The sequence below is a fragment of the Opisthocomus hoazin genome, chromosome 1 (genome assembly GCF_030867145.1).
Source record: "Opisthocomus hoazin isolate bOpiHoa1 chromosome 1, bOpiHoa1.hap1, whole genome shotgun sequence".
Taxonomy (NCBI): Eukaryota; Metazoa; Chordata; class Aves; order Opisthocomiformes; family Opisthocomidae; genus Opisthocomus; species Opisthocomus hoazin.
In genome coordinates, this window is record NC_134414.1 from 93,961,876 (window position 1) to 93,983,270 (window position 21,395).

The window sequence follows — 21,395 nt, forward strand, 5'->3', positions numbered from 1 at the left end:
TTCACATAAAAATGGACTTTTTGGGAAATCGCAAGTATTATCAAGAGTTGAAACTTGGCAGACGCTGGACACGGACTGTCTCCACCAGGAATGCAGGGCTGTAAGAGATGCAGCAGAGTCCCATCTACAGCCAGCGCAGGCCTCAGGCTGTGAAGCGGCGGACTGTTCCACTTCAAACCTTGTTCTCCCCATTACCTGAAACTCGCTTTGTCACTTAAGATGAAGGCCGCCTTTCTTCCACCAGTCTCCCATGAACCCCAAAACCCGCTGACCACGCATACCGTCCAGGTCGAAGCCAGCCGCGTGTACACCTTTTCACGGTCTGGCTGAGGCAGACGGACCATCCAGTTCTAAACGCCAGGCCCAGCGCTCGCTGCCGAAGGGGTGTCACAGGGCGGAAAGGAGCCGTGCCCAGAAGACGCCGCGGCCGCTCCGCCGTGCGGCGACACGCCTCAATCCCTCCGCTTCGGCCCCTTCCCGCCTCAGCCGCCCGCCTCACGCACGGCCCCGCCCCTCGCGGCGATGCGCCTGCGCGTTAGGGCGCCCCGGCCGTAGGGGCGGACGACGCGCGCCCGGCGCTCGCTCCCGCCCCGCCCCGCCCCTCCCTCCGCGGGAGCGCGCGCGAGGCTGGCAGCGGCGGGGGCGGGTCCCTCCGCTCGCCCCTCCCGCCGGGCCGGGCCGCGCCGCGCCGCGCTGCGCTGCGGAGAGCGACGGGCGCACCCCTGGCATGAGCGCGGGAGGCTGGGCCGCCGCCCCAGCGCCCTAGTGCCGCTGCCGGGAAGGGAACGGGGAGCGGAGCGGCGAGGAGCCGGGCGGGCCGCGCCGCGCCATGCGGCTGTGCGGGGCGCTGCTGAAGAGCCCCATCCCCAAGCAGATCGAGTACTACTCCCGCTTCTCCCCCTCGCCCCTCTCCATCAAGCAGTTCCTCGACTTCGGTGAGTGGCGGGGTGAGGGCTGCGGGGGGGGTCGCCCCGGCTCCCCCGCCGCGCGAGGAGCGGCGGGGGGCGGCGGCGGAGGCTGGCGCCTAGGCCTCGTCTCCTCGCCGAGCATCTGGGCGGCGGGGCCCGCCCCTGCGGCCGGCCCGGGGTGCGCAGTCACGGCGGGGGGGGAGGGGGCTCCGAGGCCCCGCGGGTGCCCGCGGTGACAACCGGCCCTGCGTGGTCGTCGGCAGGCGGTGGTAAACCCCCCCCGGAGCTGCTCTGCGTGGACGCGGCGGCCTGCGGGGGTGAGGGGCCGGCGGCCTGCGGGGCCGGCTCGCCTCGCCTTCCGTGCGGCGTTCCCGAGCGGCGGGCTCCGTCGGGAGGAGGGTCCGAACGAGGGTTTTCCACCTGAGATTTGAAGAGTTTAGCGGCTGGAGGAGAGAGCAAGTTGCTGAGCTTCGACGAGGAAATTTTAATCTGCCGTGCAGAGGTTGGCTGACTTCAGTCTCGGGGGTGAGCGCTGGCCGTGCTTGTGGAGACCCGTTCGTGGAGAATTCACGCGCTTTAGGGAGCGTTGTTGTTAAATAAATAGCGTTTTTCTTTTCGGAAGCGCAGGACTGAAACCCGGGAATGGCTTGTGTTGCTCTTAGAAAACGGGCGTTTTGATCTAGATAACAATAAACTTCTGGTATCCGCATCAGAGGTTATTTGGCTCCTGCTCCCTGACACAAGAGTTGTTTAGATTTTATTATCCTGTGAATGTTGCTGGTAGAGTGAATATAAAGGTCGTGTGTAACATAGTGAAGCTTAGTAGAATGTTCCTTCATTCTAGTAGTACACGAAAGCTACAAGAAGGCAAAAATGAGCCAGTGGTGTTAAGCCAGAAAGTGATTAAAAGTCGAGACAATTGCACATTTATGGCAGTGGTATTAGCGAAAGAATGCTGCAAGTATTAGAGAGGCAGCGCTGGGCTTGCTACCACATCTCGGTGAGAAAGGGTTTTCCACCATCTTAAAAAAAATAAATAAATCACACTTTGTCCTCTATTCCATTTAAAGGAGAACCTGACTAGAACCCATGCTTTTCCGTCTGTGGTCTCTGCTCACACAAGTCTCTTCTCACTTCCCTACCCCTTGCTTTGCTGCTGTGCTTCCCGTACTCTGGCATCAGTGCTCCTTATGCCATGTCTTTCTATATTGCTAGGAGCAATGGCCTAAAACTTGGAATATCTTCATTTTAGTCCTGGCACTAAACAAATCATTTCAACCTTGTCTATTTGAAAGTTGGGTTTGTAAATTGTTGCCGGGGAAACATTTTTGTTCATGAGGCTTTTCAGTTATGACTAGAGGGGTGTAAAGACTTCGGTCTTTGTTCTAACGAGTTGGGTGTTCTGGCGAAACTTTGCTTTTTGATAAGCATTTCTGCTGTTCTAAGTTGTCCCTGCAGTACTGCTTGCTTTTGAACATCTCTTACGTGGCAGCCTTTTAATAATGCCCTTTTTTTTTTTCTTTTTTTTTTTACCTTGTAGTATCTGAATTACTTTATGGTTTGAAAAGTGTCTCATGATTCTCCAGGAAGAAGTAGTCTCATTTTATGATTTGAAACCTGGTTTATGTTAGTGGAAATGAACAGAGTAAGAACGGTATGTTACAGCCTGGCCAGCCTTGTTCTTTGGATGTGCTCCAGTCTGTTGTCACTGGACGTGTCTGTGGTGTCTATGGAATCTTGTGTGTGTGTGTCGGCTACGTATTTAAGTGTATTCATGTCTTAAAACTGACAAGAAACTATATAGTCTTTGACATTTAAAACCTGAAGAAAAAAATGCCTATGGTTTAGGAAGTTTAGGCTTCTAAGATCACCAGGAGTTTCTAAGATTAGTAGTCTTATGTCTTATCAGCCTTGCGAAAACTATCAGCTTGATCTTAGTAAGCCTTATGAGCCACTTAACATTTCTGCTTACTTTCTCTTTAGTGCCTGTGTTTACCTAGGAAACCTCCAGTAGGAAGATTACAGCAGTTTAATAGATTAAAAACAATGTAGTTGCTTAACTTGTGTGATCCTAGGTGTTGATGGCTTTGGGTAATTTCAAATTCTTTTGGAGACTTCAGAGGCCTGGTGGGGAAATTAGCAACAAAATGTAAAATGTTGATCCAAGAGTTTTACCACTCAAGGCACAGAAGGCCTGGACAATATGCACTGTATCAGGGAGCTACATTACTTCTAGCTGAATTACCCAAAAAAAGAATTGCTGATGCAATAGGACAAAAGTATTCAAGAAAGCAAATATGCCAAGTGTAAGGAGTGTGATACTAATGATGCAGCTCAGTTGTGTTTACCTAGCCTGACTATTTGACAGGAAGAAGACACTGTTTAGTAGTCGGCTTATAGAGGCTACCTAATGTCTCACTTGAAATGGTATTTTTTTTGAGCTATGTAAATGCTTGCGTTACAAAAACATGACTAAATTTTCAACAAGTTTTAGAGAACACTAAGCCTGAAGGAGACATGTGAATAACCCTCTCATGGCAGTCTGTGATTTTGTTGTCTGATGTATGCATGTTTCTTATATTTAAAAAAATTAAAAAGGAGGAATTTTCACTTACTGTAATTCAAATTTATTTGGAGAAGTATTTTTTGCTTCATTTCTGACAATAATGAAACTGTAGTATGGTCTTTATTTCTTCTTTTTTTGTGTGAGTTATATTGGTTTAGACTAAACAGTCTTCTGAATTTGTGTCTGCAAAATCCTGGTGAGCTGGGACAGAGAAACTGTGTATTTCTTGTGGGCTGAAGGGTCTTTTCAAACACTGTGGCAAAGTATATGAACATACAGCTTAGACATATTTTTTTTTTTTAATTACTGAATAACAGTATGGGTGGTATGCAGTGGGTTGCATAGCGAGGCTGTAGAGTCTCCATTCCTTTCCAATGACAGAAAATAATGATTTTTTTAATTTATTTTAAAACTTTCTCAGGTAGCTTAATTCAGTTAATTAAACCACTATAAAAGACAGTTTGGCTGTTTAAACTAATTCGTTGGTACTAAAAACCTGTGAAACAAACCACAAAGCAATACTTAAAGCAGTGATTCTCAGTTGTTTTTTATAGCCGAGTCCTATTTGTGTCCCGGTACCGTGTTCTGCCATATGTGATTTACTTTCTGTCAACCTTGCAGCTGTCTTTGTAGCTGCCACAACTATGTAAGAGGTTACTGTGTCATGGGCTTGGGACCTCTGTCGCAAAGTATGACTGCTCACATTGTCTGTGCTTCTTTTTCATGTGCGTTCATTTTCTGTTTGCACACTTCTTGAATACTGTTCATTCTGTTTCTTTCTTCCAAAGTGCATTTCCCAAGAATCTTATGCAATCTCATTCCTTTGCAAAAGAATGACCTTCCATAAATGTGTTTTAATATAAACAAGTTTTGACCTTGTTTAATGTTAGCATATCATTGTAGGTTTGTACAGGCCTCCGTAATTATTCTGTTCTGGAAAAAACAAAACCAAAACCCAAACCTGCTGGATTCAGTTCTGGAAGTTATTTTGGTAGATTTCCAAATGCAGACATTACTAAATGACGCAGTCTTCTGTAGTTACTAAAATATCTTTTCTGAAATAAACCTCTAAGTAGAAATGTAGTTTAACATACATGAATCTTTATATGGTTTTGGGCTAGACTGTTTGGGGAAAAAAATGCCTGTACTGGAGATCCATATTTTGTGTCAGCTTTGATACAGTATCTCAATCTGGATTTGCTTCAGCGGTGTAAGGTGAGCCTTAGAGGACGACAGGTTAATCCAAAATTCCCAATAATCTTACTCTGCAACTACAGACATGGGTAACCAGTCAGTCACGTATGCCTGGGGAAAGTAAATTAACTCATCAGACTGGTCTGCTGGAGGAAAGTAGAGTTTCTGTATGTAGGAGTGTCCTAGCATTTAAAAAAAAAGACACAAAGAGACTTGAGCTCATTCTGCCTGCCCTGCAGGCTGGCTTGATAAGGGCAAGGTGAGAGCCACAACCCTTGCAGCTGTACTAATGGTGGCCCGTGCCCGAGCGAGCAAGCTCCGTGCAACTGCACAGTTTGGGTCATGTTGGGGTACCTCAGTTGACAATAAAGATGTTAACGAACATTTCATGAAATGAGTGGTTGTACTGAAAAGGTTACATATAAGATAATTAAGCACAAATAAAGACACAGGTGACATAAATTGTGTAATCCTTTGAACGTGCATGAAAGAATCGTTTGAAGTTGTGCCGGTGCTATATTGTAAATGTATGCCAGTTATTCATGTAATGCTCATTGCTACTGCTCAGCTGATGAAGTGCCTGAGACTTCTGTGAGTCGGAGGTTTGTTTCATCAAAAACATGTACCGTGTGCTTTTGGAGCTTGTTTGCTACTAAAGCTATCCAGTGGTACTTAGTTATGTTCTAGCTTTTTCTGAGTCTCAAACCAAATGTTTTGGATTAATTTTGTACCCATGAGGTTGAACTTTGCTTTTCGTTAGCTGTTTGTACGTATAGGTAAAACTTAACAAAATGGCATGTACCCCTCCTTGTTTGTCATCTTCATGTACCACATAATTACTAGTGAGATTGGACACAAAAAGTCGTGTATATATTTCAGGTAGAAGATAGTGAATCATAGTGAATTCTTGTTGTGGAACGTGGCTTAGGAGATCCCGATTTCATAGGTTGTAATCAAAATATCTGTGGCAACTGCTACAGCTACTGGCATTGAAAAGTATCCCAAAGGTTGTAATTTAGGAATTTTACTGTCCTGTGTACAGCTGAGCTCGCAGCAGATAATCACAGAGAGTGCATGCAGTTTGGGAACTGTTGCGTCCTGGGGCATATCTGGAGGAAAAGATGAGCAATGGATCCTCCCCATTTTTAAATATAACTTTTGGTATGAAATTGTTTAGTTTATGTAGTACCTATTAAACTTAGCTGCTTGAAGAAACTTGTAGGCCTCTCCCAAAACTGATATAAAGAGTAAACCAGGTATTGGCATTGCTGTTGGCTGCTGTTGGTTGTATGTGCAGTGTTAGATCAGGTTTCTGCAAGTGTGTTTACGCTGCCTCTGTCCTCTCGTTGGCAGCAGGCATGCGTCAGCCCTGGAAATGAAAACATGCCATTGAGTAGGTAGGTAGCAAATACAGTTTGGACAAGAAGGTGTGGGGGTAGGGAAGTAGAGGTTGAAAGCAGCCTTATGTTTCCAAACATAATTACTAATCTTCTGATGGAAGATGACTATTAGAAGCTTTTTTACCCAAAAAGTTATTAGAAGTTTCGTGTGTTTGGTTTTTTTTAACACAACTTTATTGGAGAGACTGTGTGTCTAATACTCACTGAGGTTAGGGCTCAAAGGCATTGTTAAATAATGACATGCCATTTATTGCATGCAGCTATAGTTTTTTTCTGCTGCTGTCTGTGCATTGACCTTAAAATGGTACACTTGATTGGAGTGCATATTCCAAAAAAATTTCCCCTTAACATGAATGCTAACCACTGAATTGAATCAGAAAGATGAATGCTAGTCAGACATTACTGTCTTTTATTTTCATCTGACTGGCATCAGCTTCCAGCCAGCTATTTTGTTACAGCTTTCGTTGATAGGTTAGGATCCTTTGACGCCTGGCATTTTTTCACTATGAGGTATTCATACATTACGATGGAATGTTTTGTCTTGATTTTGTAAAGCTAAATGCATTCTTTAAGTGAGTTATTTCAAGCCCTATGAAAATACTATGGCATTAACTTTTTTGGCTTTTCCAGGATTTTCAGTATTATTCTTCAAATGTGTCTTGTTATAGTTTTAAATAGAATCCTGATAGGAGTTTTGCCTAACATTGGAGTGGAATTGTTTTACTGCTGCTTTTTTTTTTTTTCACCTGGAGAGGCTAGCCTTTTGTCACAGTGAAAGCTGGCTTGTCTGTCTGCTTTTGTTCTTGAATTATTTTGGGGTTATTGCTTTTCTGTATTCAGTCCTTCATTCTGTAGATCTAAGCATGGATAAAGTTTGCATTTTGTGAGATAAAGAAGGGTTTTCTTTGAATGGGCTGTAGCCCAGCAAGGAGCTGGAAGCCTGGTTTGATGCAACTGTTGTTGTTTATAACCTGTTACTATTTACAGCTGTGCCAGTCTCTAGCGGGCAGTGATATTCCAGTACTATATATGACACTGAAGGTTTTTGTCAGGCCGAGTATTGATTGTAGTGAAGGTCTGAAAGAGTCAGCGTGGTTGGATAACTGTTCAGCAGTCGCTGTTGAACTGTGATATGGTGGAGATATTTTTACATGTGTGTGTGAGTACTATGTAGCATTACATCGTGGTGCATTTCATTTACAGAACTATCTGTATCTTTCACTTTTGGAGGCTGTTTCAGGGATTGTGTGCTTGCTTGGTAGTCACTTTTTTCAGAAAAGGTTTGTTTTCAAATTTCATACTGCTAGTTGAATCTTTGTTAGTGCAGTTCTGCAAAGTTCTCAAGAAAAAACTTTAGCTTTGGTTTAAATTTGTAACTATTTTGATTATGCAATTACGCGATAGAGAAACACTTCATTTCTATAAGCAATTGAGACTTCACATATTCTGGATTCAGTGTTTTAGTGTAGTTATAGTACAAAAAGAGGACAAGAATGCCTAATCTTCATGAAGCAGTAAACAGTGTTTTAGTGGGGTTTTTTGTTGGTTTGTTTTTCCGTGGTGTTTTGTTGTGGGGTTTTTTTTGGGGGGGGTTGGTTGGGTTTTTTTTAGCAAGTAACAGAAGTGATAGAGAATACAGGAATTGGGAACTTGACAAAAGCTACTTTCTGGGAGAACAAAAAGACAGGATTTACAGTTCTTGAAGATCTAAGAATGTTTAGGATACCTTTTTCTTCCAGAAACTGGTAGAAATTGTTGAAGTGCTTGCTTTAGGCTAGATTTGGACTAATAAGGAGGTGCTTGAAAATCTGAAACTTAATTAAATTTTGATGAAAATGATCATGGATTGGTAGCATTCCTTCCCCTCGGGAAAGGAAGAAATGACAGCTAGTGATCTTAAAGTCGCGTAACTTTTGCAAGCTAAGGAAATAGGTAGATAGGGTCTCTCATAAGACAGAAGGAATATAAGATGATTTGTCAATTTCTGAAAGAGAAATTCTGATACAGGCAGAGGAAGAGAGAGCAGTAGAGCAGTGTTAGGAATTCCAGAAATACTGTTAATTAAAAAAGATTCACAGGTTGCAGTACACATAACAGCTAACACGAAAAGTCAGGGGATAGAAGAGCAGAGAAAAAAATGCTGAGATAATTTGTAGTAATTGGGGAGAACAATGAAGTACAGTGTTTGCTTGATTAAAATAAGTATGTAATGATGAATTCAGCAGCATTTATCTTTGCTTTGATCTTCAGAAAAAGATAACTTGTATCCAGAAACAAAGGAAATCACAGCTCCCCCCTGTCCCTGAAATGAATTTTAAGTAAGTCGAAATATGTCCAGATCCTCTTGGCTTTGTGGGTGCCAGCAGATGTAAGCCTATGCTGTTTTGTGAGTAGGTGACCACTTTTGCAAATGGGAGCATCCCGGTGCAGCACAGCTGTTGCTTACAGGCTTCATGGAAATAACCCATGGTGGTGCCCTCAAGGTTGTGGAAGTGGGTGTCTATTAAATTAAAGGAAGAAGAGGACATTAGAATAGGTCAGGTTGACTGAAGTAGCTGAAAACATGATAGATCTGATAATGAAGGAATACATAGATAAGCACCAAGAGATAGTAAGGTGGTAAAGAGACAATAAATTGTGTTGAGGCAGTCTGATTTCCAGGTCAGTTTGGTGTTTGCTAAGGCAGTAGCAGTAGATGCTGTACCTCACTTTTTATGAAGTTTTGGTACAGTCCCATGTGAAATTCTTAATTTTAAAACCCAAACAAACCACAAAAAACAATGGAATAACTTTAAGATGAGATTGCTGTATAGTAGATGTGCAGCATTCTGCTGGGTCCAGCAGCTACACACCTGTGCAGGTGCTTGCTCCCCTCCTTCCAGCCCCCATTGTGATGGGGGAGAGAATAGGAAAAGCAAAAGAGAAAACTTCTGTCTCAAGATAAAGGCAGTTTAATAAGGAAGGAAAGAGGAAGAGAAACAAGTGATGCAAGGGCAGTCACTTGTCACTCCTACAAGCAGGCTGACGCCCAGCTGGTCTCAGTGTGATGGCCATCTTGGGAGACGGAGCCACTTAGGACTTTTATTGCTGGACACGACATCACGTAATATGGAACATCCTTTGGGTCAGCTGTCCCGGCTCTGTTGCCTTCCAGCCTCTTACCCACCCCCAAACCTACTTGCTGGGGTGGGGGCTGAGTGCAGGAGAAAGAGAGAAAGCCTGCATGCTGTGCAAGTACTGTTCAGCAATAGCCAAAACACAGGTGTGTCATCGACATGTTCGGTCACAGATCTGGAGCCCAGCACCTTATGGGTTGCTGTGAGGAAAGGTGACTCCATCCCAGCCAGACTCAGTACACATGTTTGTGAAGAACACCCCGTATATACTCTATGTTTCACTAGCAGTCGTTGATCTTCACAGTACCATTCTGTGGAGAGCGAGTAGTTGTATTTCTCCAGTTCCCCATGGTCCGAAACAATATAATCCGTAATAGAATTTGACATAGATTTAGGAATTGTTTTACCTGATTCCATAGTTACTATATTAAAGTAGCTTTTCTTGATGCCAGTTATCCTTAATATATTAGTGTTTTTTAAAAGCTGCCATTTTTTTTTCCCCGGACTTGCTAAAGTGTTTAATAGGCTGCTACTTATCTTTTTAAAAATATGTTTATGATTTTGTGTGTGTTGCTGGAGTCAGTTAAATGTCATTTTTCTTCCTGAAATAGCAGATTGAAAGCATGGATTAAGACACTGAACTGTGACTGTGACTCTGCGATACACATTTTTTTTTTCCCTTTGTCTGATGGTTTTTGTGTTATAAGAGACTGTTATATTGACCCTTTTTCCTCTGAACCTTTCTATGCAAATGTGACATTGTCTCTTACATGTTTCTTTAAATTATTTTCTTCGCCTGGGAAGATGCTACTCTTACTCTGTGTGTATGTGTATAAAAACTGACACATTAGTTTGTAGTCAGTGTAAAATAAGTAACACAGTATTATAAGTATTTTCACTGACTTAATTCCTTAAACTAATATACTTGTGGAAATTTTAGTCAATATTTTTCAGGATTAGGTTTAAGCCCGTGTAAATAGAGGAAGAGGCAAAGTCAAAAAGTTACAGAACAACTTTTTGTAAAAAAAAAAATACATTTTAGCTGCTACTTCTTTGTTTTAGTTCTTGTTTATGCTTTTCTTAAAGATTTTATAGACTGCATAAATACATTCAAAGCCTGGTAACTAGCAGTGGCATAGAGGAATCCTCTAATCTTTTTTTGCCTTGTGGTTTGTTAATCATCAAAAACATTTTGCCACAAGGTGGTTAACAGTCTAATACATTTACCTCACTGAAACTGAAGGGAAACTGGACCACGTGGTATTGGCAGTATTTCTGTAATTGGTATTAACTGTGTGAGTCTTTGCTCATAAACGTTGATTTTATTTATGCTGGAGATTTGGAATATCTTTCCCTTTGGCATGTTGTTGGGAACTAGAGGATAGAGCAAAGACTTGTATTTTTCTGAACAGTTAGTGGGAATTACAAAAGTTTTCCATAAAGGTTAAGGGAGGAAGTTGTCAAAGCTGTGAGAGCTTAGGGAGAGTGTTAAAAACTTGGAATATCTGAATATAACCTTCAGCGTGAAATAGAGCTTTGCCTTTTATTGGAGGAAAAGGTGATTATGAGCTCAAAGGAGCAAAATTCAGTCTTTTCTGATCAGTTTGTTCTAGCAGAATCTGATCAGAGAGCAGCAAACAGAGAATAAAGTTTCTTTGGCTTGGTGTTTTAAGCCTCATCTACATTTAAAACAAAAGTTTTAGATTTGTCTTAAAGGTTCGTCTCACCAGAACAAATCACTAAATTTGTTTTGTCCAGGATCTGCTGTTTGAAAGCCACAAAGCCCCTTCACAGTATAGGCAAGGGCTGACATGCCACACAGTATGTGCACCTCTTTCCTGCTGAGGTCTTGGGAGCATTGGTGGGAGAGGAGCTGGTGTAGCCTGAAGAGCCACTTTTTTTTTTTGAGGCATCATGCTCTCAGTTAGGGAGGAAGTCTTTGGGTTGTATGGGTAGCTCTACGATCAGGAACCTGATCAGGGCCATGGTTTCGCCTAAGAACATTTTGGCTCTTTGCCTGTCATGTACTTTAGGGAGCGCCTGTGATACGGGCAAGACAAAGCTTAGCTGCTAAAATAATTCATCCGACTTCCAGCCTACTCCCAGAACGTCCTAAGGAAAGACAGCCTTGGGCCTGTGTGAATGGCTCTAAAAAAATAATACAGCCTGTGAGTAATTGCTTGAGCACTTCTGCATTAAGCTTTATAGATCCTTTTGTTTACTGTGCTTTCTCTTGGCAAATGCTTTAAAATACTCAAAAAGTTATTTTATTAGAACTGAGTGGTAAGCAGCTAAATAGTACTTTTAGATCAGAGAAGCTTGTTTTAAAAATTCATGCTTTTATTTTAATTTTGATTGGTTTATCTGATACGTGGTACTGGTTTACAGCTTTTACGAGTGTTTGGCTGATAAACCATTCTTCCTGAGGGAGAGACAGACATCTTCCCTTGAGTCGTTTCAGTGAACGGAAGGCTGTGACTTGAAGAGTTACAATTAATGATTGCTGTTTGACTACGACTTTGATAGGCGTACAGTGTACCGTGCATCTGTTAATTCCTTCTGTTTATCTCTTCCAGTTCCGTAGTAGTTGAGCTGCTTTCCAGCACAGTCGGTTTCGTTTGGAGGACCATGTACTTGAAATAGGCTTACTGGAGGTCACAAGTTACATACTCTATTATTGCATCATTATTATTATTATTACGAAGTTATTTGTTATTATGTTAGAGTATAGCTAATGTAATAATAAATGTAGTGATTTCATCCATGTTGAGCTGTCCAGTTGTGCTAATGGCAGCTGTCTGACATTTTTTCCTTAACCTGCATTTACATGAAAATGTGAAGTGACTTTATCTTGACACCAGTGGTATTCATCTGTATGTCCATAGTAATTAATATACATAAGACATAAACAAGCTGACTCAGAGATTTTGGAAATAAATGGAGATAAGTGTATTTTTTCTGTGTAAAAATTGAAGAGTAGTTGTACTTAATTTTCAACTTCTTAAGTTGGAGTCTAGACCTTTGGCTTGTCAGAGCGGTTTGGTCTGGTCATTTAGACAACAGAATATAGGCTAATACATTCTCATTAGTGAATGGTATCCTGAAATTTTCCTTTGGAATAAAAAGTAAATGCTGCAGTGGGCCTGGCAGTCAAGGAGTGCTTGAATCTGGTTTTGGTTGAATTGCATGAATCAGAACTGGTTTATTAAGCTCAACTGTTTCTGTACTTCAGCTCTAGTAATTTGTCCATGTACCATGTCACATGACTATTGGAAAGTTCAACTGGAAGGCTAACGACCATGTGAGCTTGCTAGTTTGGATTGCACTTAGCAGTGAAATGGCACGGAGTGGAAATCAGTGGTTGTGCAGTGTTAACAACTAAATCCTCATCTATGGACATAAATAACTTAGATTGAGAAGACTCAGTGTATCTCTATCAGTGTGCTTTCCCTTAGGCTGCAAGGGTGCAACTAGTAATGGGAATTGGACTGAAGGGCAGAAACAAGTTATGCGGGAAAGCTTCCTTGCAGACATTAATTCCTCTGGCCTTAGCTGTGTTTCTGGCAGTAGTTGTGTAACAAAACTTAATTGTTCAAACCTCATAAAAGTGGTATGTTTAATATAGTTCAGTAAGATCTAAAAATATTGTCTTTAATTCTTCGCGTTTCATTTGTTGAAACTTCAGAGTTTATCCAGTTTCCTTACTGACATAGAATCAATCTTTTAATATGCTGATCATACATGCCAAGTGAAAGCACATCCTTAAAACAGGGCGTATCAGTAAAAAAATTGTAGGTGTTGGTGGAAGTAGCCTTAGAGAGCAGTGATGGAACTTGGGCTGAAGCTTAGCTCTGGTATGTTGAAAACCAGCCTGAATACCTACGGTTAATGTGGGCCAGATCCTTAAATTTGGCCATCTGCTGGCTACCTGTGTTGAAACAGCTGTGCCGGCGGTGATTGCTGTCCTGTAGCATGACATGGTAGGTTGGAAAAGGGAACTGAGTTTCAACGTACAGCTTTCTTAAAGGCAGCCTGTGGTAGGGAGTGAGGGTCAGCAAGAGTCAGCATCTCCAGTTGTGTTGTGTGTGGGTGTTTTCCCTTTGCTTCATTATCTTCGTTAGGTTTTACAAGGCCCTGTCTTTTACAGAACGAACAAACACTTTATGCTTTTTGTGGGATTGGTATTTTTAGTGGTTTCTGAGATAAATACCTAGAGAGCATGTTGAAAATGTCTTTATTTCTGTTGGGGAATAGGAATGCTTTTGGAGTTGGGTTTTTTGTTGGTTTGTTTCGCTTTTTTTTGTGTGTTTTTTTTTTTTTTTCTTTTTTTTTTGGTAGCCACATCTATTTGGGCTGTGAAAGCATAGTTTGTTTGCCTTTTAATATATAGCCCATGCTCCTGAAATGATGTATAATCAGTGGAATTCATCGATCCTTGTTTAGTTCTGTTTTCCTAGCTTCAGCAGCAAGTTACTAGTTTTAGTCTTTGCTCAGTCCACTCTGATGCCTTGATATTTTTGCACACTCTTTTGAAGATTTCTTCATCTCTCTGCTTCACTTTTTTGTTTTGCTTTGTCTGCCTATACAGGAGCTAAAAAGTATTCTGGCAACTCAAGAAACTAGGGTAGATATGGTCGATCACTCCTGCCTTGCCTCGTTTATTTTGCTCTGGATAAAAGCAACAGTAGTAGTTTCACAGGGATAGGGGGTGAAAGGCTTCTGATCTTGTTTTTGTGAATTCTGAGTGGAGTCTGTCCTCTCAGACATGCAACAGGTGGGACTTTGCTGCTTTGGAGTCTTAAAGTAGTGTGGTGTCTAATGTCTTGGGTCGCACTTAGAGACGTAGTGGGGAGAACTAGACCTCTAGGTGCAGGGAAAAGACTAAAAAGAGCACTTAGTTTCTTCTTCGCCTGTCTCCTCTGACAGATAAGTATTAATACTTGGAAACTACTGATGCTTTTATGATGTGACCCTGGCAGTCCAATACCTGCTAGGGATGTGACAGCCATACTGTGTTTTTGGAGCAGGTGACTTTGATTATCATCTGTGAAGGACTACTACTGTAGTCTGTTCTTAATTTAGTGTTTTATGAATATGGGGATCTGGAAACTGAACTGAAAAGCATCTGATAATGTTCTGCAGAAATCAGAGCTCATGGTCTTATGCTGAGTTTCTGCCCTTTTCTGCAGCAAAACCAAGGTTCGTGTACAGCCTGCTGAATGTAATCTGAATCTTGGGCAGTATAGTATTGCCCTAGCAGTTTGTAGAATTGGCCAGAATTGAATTGGGGTCTGCTGCATGTGTGTGAATAGCTTCTTTTGTTTGTGCCTCTCATTGCAGGACCCAGAACAAAAGTTTTTTTCTAGGTCCAGCTTTGCAACAGTTGTCTTAATTCCATCAGTGTAGTGGAAGGAACTGAAAAGATACTGGTTCAGAGGGAACGCTGTGAAGAATATTCAATCCAATTGAAAAGTACTTTTTTTCCCTCTACATGCTGCAGGCATATGATCCTTAGAGCCTGAGTGGGCCTAGTTATCAATGTTAACATTTGTTTTCCGTTCCTTAGCACTATGGGGTAGAAGGTGAAAGAAAAAAACAGGAAAGAGCTGAGTACATGTCAGAGAAGAGTTGAATCCCAAAGAGGGGAAAATAGATTAGTAGAGAAAACTGCCTGGTAGTAGAACTCTGCTTCCTCAATTTCCTTTGGATTGAAGGTTGCCAGTGGTAATATTGATACCCTGAAACGTCCCACTTTTAATCTTTTCCCGTCTGATGGTATTGCACTTAGAAGACGTAATGCATTCAGGCCTGCTTTTGTGACCTGTACTGCCTTCAAGCTTCTGGATCATGTTTTATTTATTAATTTTCTTATCTTTTTATTTTTTTCCTTCTGATACCTGTCTAATTGAATAAATGGCATGATTTCTTTTTTGGTGGAAATGTCTGACACCTTTTCACATCTAAGAAAACTGATTTTAATTTTAAATGCCACCTTCTGTGTGAACTTCATATGAAATCTTAATGTGTTGCTACATTATTTAAATAAGTTTACCTATAATCTCAACTTAAGCTTGAGCAAGGACAGTCAAATCAGTTCTTCAGGTGTGTCATGCTTCACTGCATAAGCAAATCCACCACCATTCAGAGACTCTCTTGTGGGTGGTGACCATTCCAAATGCAGCAGTGTCTGTGGAGGTACCATTCCCACTGTATTGTTACAAACCCTGGCAAGTTTCTGTCATGTGTAGGGCTGTTACATGGAAGGTTGTCCATGCAGTAGTCTTCACTGACCTTAGTTTGGTGTAAAGTGCAGGAGATCACTGCTTAGATCCTTGTTCAACTGATGTATCTTCTCATTTTCACTGTGTTGAAGGCTGTGTCTATTGTCAGTCTGTAACATTGACTTGTACTTAAACAAAAGAATCTCAAAATTGGCATCACAGTCTCTCTTTGGTGCTGCATTTGAACTGCAGATTTGAAGGTGGCAGAGGGGAGGCCGTGAGTGTGCTTTGCTATATGACTTTTGTAGGGTGACTGAGCGCAGACAGGTAAGATTGTTCGGAAGATTGAAGAAGGTAGAGCATTTGTTTTTTAAAAAGCCTTTTTAAAGACCTACTGTGGTGACACCTGACATTTCTTTCAGTTTTTGCACTAGGGATGCAAGTAGTAGTAATAATTTGAAATAATTTGAAGGTTACTTCCTTCACAACTATCTTATTTTTATTGCCATTTTTCTGTGAAAGTAACTTGTATAACTTAATTTACACAATCTGTGCTGCTTTTTTACTAACTCTGACTTGCTTCTGAGTTCTCACTTCTTGCTTCTCTCCCTGTGCAAAATTGCACTGCTTGCTTTTTGCAGGTGATTGACAATATATATGGTGACCACCTTCTTCCTCTTAGGTCAAGAGAGAATGAAGGCTGCAAAGAATGTTAGGCACTGTGCAGACTGATCTTCAGTTCAGAGACTGAATCAACTAGCTTTAATGTAATTTTGGGCAGATGTCGAACTTCACTAGTAAAAGAGATGGCAAAAAAAGCAGAGCAGGTTACTGTCTTTTACAGTGTTTACCATCAGGAAGTTTCTGTCAAATTCTGACTTGACACTTCTGCAGCTTGAGCCTAATAATTGTTTGGTCCTTGATGGTCTGGGTTATTGTCATCTGTAGTGAACTGCAAGGCTTTGAAGAGTGGTGCTGTATTCTTTAGCTGTTTCTCCTTAGCTAAATCCAGTCAGATTCATTCATTCTTTTGTGGTCATCTGGATTTCTGCTTGGTCTGTATACCCCTTCTGAAGATGCTCAGAAATAGATGCAATGTACTACTGTGAGTAGTGGGTTATTTTACATGTGCTTTTACTTCATGCTGTTTGGTCAAACTCTGGGTTAAGTTGTAAGCACCGTAGGTATGATATTTGAGATTCTTGAACAGCTTGAAAGTATAACTTTGATTGAGAAGAGTGCAAAGCTAAAGCTAGACTGGCCTCTTGACCCTAAATTAAAATCTGCCCCTTAGGAAACAGAATTACTTTACAGGGTTATTTTCTACCATCAAGAGTAGTGTGGGGCTGCTTGTTCCCTAGAGCAGAGTAGACCTGTAGCAAAGAGGTAATATGCTGTGCGGTTTGTTATTTATGTTGCCTTAATGTGATACTCCTCGTTGAAAGAAACCTGTTTCAGTGCCCGATTTAAGAATTTGATTTGCACAATTTTTCCACCTAAAGCAATAGAACTCAATTACTGTGCAAGTGAAATCACGTACTGCTATATTACAAACTTTGGGAAATAAATGTTGGTGGTGTGTGTAAAATTGTGAACCCCATATTTCAAGTGATGTCTGTCTGTCTTTTTGGTTTTGTGAATAAGAAGTGTTTAACTTTAAGTAGTCTTCTAATATTTCCATTTTCAGTTTTTTGAAAGCATACTGTTAAAAAATTTCAGTTTTGTGTGTGTGATCTGCATTATCCAGAAAGTAGAGATATCTGTTTGCTTTGTGTGTTTCTGGGTATGTAAGTGTATATGTTTGAAATAAAAGTGATGCTGTCTACTAGAATGTCCCTTTTTGGCTGTTCTGCCTGCATTAAACATTGATTATCAATTATTATGTTGGACAGAAGAAGTTCTAGTGAAGTATAATTCTAGAGATTGCTCACATAGTTAATGAAAGGTCCAAATTTGCATGTCTGTAATATATCTGTCCGTCACTCTTCACAAAGGTATTAACAAAGCAGAATATTGCTCAGTTCCTCTGTGGAACTCTGTCAGAGTTTTATCTTCACAAAAATCAATGCAGAACTTGTGAAAATTGAGATAATTGCATTTTTGTTGCACTTGGGTGTCCAACAGCTTATGTACCTCAGAAATTGAAATTTTTAGTAGCTCATCAGTTAGAGACAAGAACAGTTATTCCTGATGGATTTGTATACTTCCAAGAGTGGTGGTTTTCCTTAGTTTTTGTTTTTTGCCATTAACATATTCAGGACTAGCTAAAATACACCATGAAATTCTGTTGGCTTTTGAAAGCATCTGAGGACTTGGACTGTTGTTCTGTGTTCTCACCAGTAGCAAGATGTTGGAAGGTGATCTGTTACACAGCTTACTGAAACATTTCCAATAGATGTGTAGCTAGAAACAGTCAATTCAAGAGACAGCGTTCAGAATTTTTGCTGAGCTTACAGGATCCAAGACTAAGAAGCGCTGTGGTTTCTTGGGCATTCTCTCATGTCTGGTGTTTCTAATCTCTGATACATGTCACTGGGAACTTCAAACTCCTGCTTCAGTTGATGTTTTTCATGGGTGTAGCGTAGCATGCGGGCTGAACCACAAATGAGGTGCTGATGTTGGCAACCTATGCAGCTGCCAGTTTAAGGAAATAATTTTTTAGCTGTTTTTCTTGAAATTAATATCTTCTGTAACTTCAGACTTCCAGAAGATTTTAATATCTTGAAATTTTGTTCCAAAACTTTTATCTGCTTTAAAATCTTAAAAAAAAAATCCAAAACCAAAAACCAAACCCACCTCCTTTAAAATCTTCTCTAGTGCTTTACTTTTAATCATTAAGATGACAAGTTGAACAATTTTGTGCTTATTTGTTACTAGTGCTTGAAATCTAAATTTAAGTATTTGACGACTAGGCAGAGGTACATGATATATCAGCACTGAGTCTGTAGAAAGTAAGTGCTATGCTACCTGAGCAGATCAGACTTTATTTAAAAAAACAATTATGTATTCATATTGAAAGACTTTTTAGGATGAAATGTTAACTTAGCCTTTATTCAAATAACTCAAACTCAGCATGAATAGAAAAGTTATGCAGAAATCTTTAGTTATTAAAGGTGTAATATTTTCATAGAAGCACATCCAGCATTCAGGGAGAGTTGAATCTAAAACTTTGAAAAAGTCTTTGGTGGTGGGTTAGCTGTTTTTAATTTGAACATATTCATTTTACTTAGAAAAATGTAGATGGACAGCACTAGTAAAGAAAGCAAGACAAAAAAGAACCCTAACTAATCATTAACAGTTAAATAATGAGAAGTGGACTGTAAAAGTGAAAGTAGAGGCCTGGTATTTTATTATGTTTAATATCAAGGTGAGAATGTTGTATGGATAGCGTTAGAAACTTTTCTGTCCCTAGGTTCTGTTTTGTCACTGGTTGAACAGTGAGGGCCTACTGCACCACCTTGGTGCTCCGAGTCTGCTGCTGGCTATTGACAGCGGGATGGCTGTTCTGAGGTGGACCTCACATTTATTTTTGCTGTTAATTCCTGAATGTTTTTCCTGTTTATATCCTATTGCTGGAAGAACATTATGTACAGCATTTAAGCGGTAGTTGCACTGGTGTCTGTAGAACTACTAAAGACAGTAAACTTACAAATAAAATAGGTAGGTGAAGCTTTTTCTTTATGCCAGTGAACTTTGCATTGCATCTTCTGACCAGCCTCTTTCACAGTATTCCTGTAGTTTAGTGATTTATAGGCAAAAAATTGTTACTCCTCAGAGTTGAAAATTTCCTGTAATTTAACAAGACAGCATAAAGCTGTATTTGCAATGTATTGCTTCAGGTTATAACAAAGGCTGTACTCCTAGTATGTTAGAATGCCATGTTATTCTTATACTTCCATGTCATTACATTCTGCTTTGAAGTCTGCTGCTACCGTAGGTCTTTAGTGCACTGTATTTAAACAACTCTCTGACAGAGCACCCCTTGTTTCTGGAAGTAAAGCTAAACAGAGTCCTTGATGCCTGCACTAAGGCAGTGCACTAGTGCAGTGTATTCTGCACTAGGGCACAGGATTACTGTATTCTTTCTTCCGTTTGAATTCATACAAAGGTAAGCAAGTCATATTTGTATTACTGAGTAACTTCTTGGGGGCTGCAGTGTAAATCGAGGAGATGCTATTCATAAGTTTCACTTTCACTTTAACCTGGAGAGAAGGACTTCCAAATTCCCTTGAACTGAAAAGGGTAGATTTAAAGTGGCTTTAGTCTATGCACAAAAGCCTGATTCTGGCAATGTGTACTAACCCAGCTGGAATGGTAACAAAATCAGGAAAGAATGCTGTGAGTTTTGAAAAAAGATGTAACAAATAAAGCAAAAGTAAAGCCAACCTATGAAAAAAAAATTATATTTGACTGTAGACTAAACCTGCAAAAGTGGTATTGCAGCTTATCAGAACACTTTCTTGAAAAATCTTTATAACTTAAGCTTACTTGTGTATGATAAATTATATTAAGAAAATATCTAACTTATAGACTCAGATTGTATTTTTCATACGTAGTAGGATGTCTCTCATTTTGATGAATGTGGTTGTACAAGCGTTGCTGTGAGGAACAGCAGCCAGGCAGCAACTGTTAGGACACAGTATGCTTCTTGCTTCGAAAGCCAAAGGAGATCTAATTATTGCTGATCCTAGCGAACAGTAATTTTCCCATGCACGCACTGTTTGGCAAGCAGATAGCTGACCTTATACTAGAAGCCAAAGCAAGTCTGTGGAGGCTATCATATAAATTGCATACAGCTAAGCAGCTGGTATTCTGACTGTATGCCCCAAACCAAAAAGATGTACTGAAGTTATGGTGAAGCAAGCCTTCAAGTTAGGGAGGCTTGAAACAGAACTTCTTTTCCTTTTCCTGCACCGAGCATGTGAAGGGACCCCAAAGGGCTCGGTACCTAACACATGGCTGTCCATCAGAGCAAGGCAACTCCTTAAAAAGAGACAGTTTAGAGCTGCTGGGGTGAGACAGACTGAATAGAGATGTGCCCTTGCTCATGGGAGGGGAGGAGGTGGGTCTGTTCTGCCAGTCCCGCTTTCCAGTCCTGCGACTTCTGTGTCTGCCTTGCGCAAACCCGGGGACTGGGCCGGGAAGGTTCCCCGTGCCCTTCCACAGGCTGTGCGTTCTAGTTCACTGCTTCCTCATTCTCTGTCTGTGCTGTCTTTCATTCCTTTTGCTTTTTATTGCCTATAAAACAACTAAACTTGCTCTCAGTCACTCGTGGGAAGAAGCAGTTGTCATCTTTGTTCCCAAGAGTTTTTCCAGCCCACAAGTTGTAGGGTGAGCTAGTGGGAGAGTCTTTCCTGCTGCCCAGCTATAGTCTTCCTAAAGACCTACTATATGCAGTGACTTAAGAACAAACAAGTGGCTCTGTCCTCTGTTGTAGGTGAGTTGGTATCTAATTTAATTGAAGGATTGAGCTCTGAAATCATTACTGTGCTTCACAGAAAACAACAATGCAATGTCTTGTTTTTAATGTCTAGTTTTGACAAGATGTGTGTATTTGTAATTGAAGATGTGAAAATGCAAAGAAGTAAAATAGGTGCAAGTGTTTGCTGGAAGAACAATAATAGAATTTATTACACTAACAGAATGTAATGATTCACTGCTTGATGATACCTAAATGAGCAAGAAAAAAGGGAAACCCTGATCCTTCCTGCATATTCTCCCAAGCTTGTGTTACGGTTTGGGAACTAATCCATCAGTGTGTGTTACCTATGCAAAGAAGGTGAAAACTCTGCTGTTCAGCTGATTATAATGGGACTGTCTTAAAAAGTATCACCTTGATTGTGCTGGTTGCATTGTGCTTGAGTCTTTCAAATTGCAGATCTCAGTGATTATGTGCCTAGTAGTGCTTTTAACACTTCCTGGTTTGCTTGAACATAATTTATAGCTGTTGTGTTACGCCTTCACTCACAAATTTTGCCAGGTGGTTGTAC

The 21,395-nt window shown here is 40.8% G+C and overlaps 1 protein-coding gene across 1 annotated transcript in view; it reads left to right on the forward strand.

Moving 5' to 3' along the window:
- Positions 1–672: 672 nt before the first annotated feature.
- The window catches only part of PDK3 (pyruvate dehydrogenase kinase 3), a 58,631-nt gene continuing 37,908 nt past the window's right edge, over positions 673–21,395 (forward strand). The window contains exon 1 of the mRNA XM_075429864.1: positions 673–935. Within this exon, the coding sequence (XP_075285979.1) occupies positions 830–935 (106 nt within the window). The 5' untranslated portion in view covers positions 673–829. The remainder of the gene's footprint in view (positions 936–21,395) is intronic.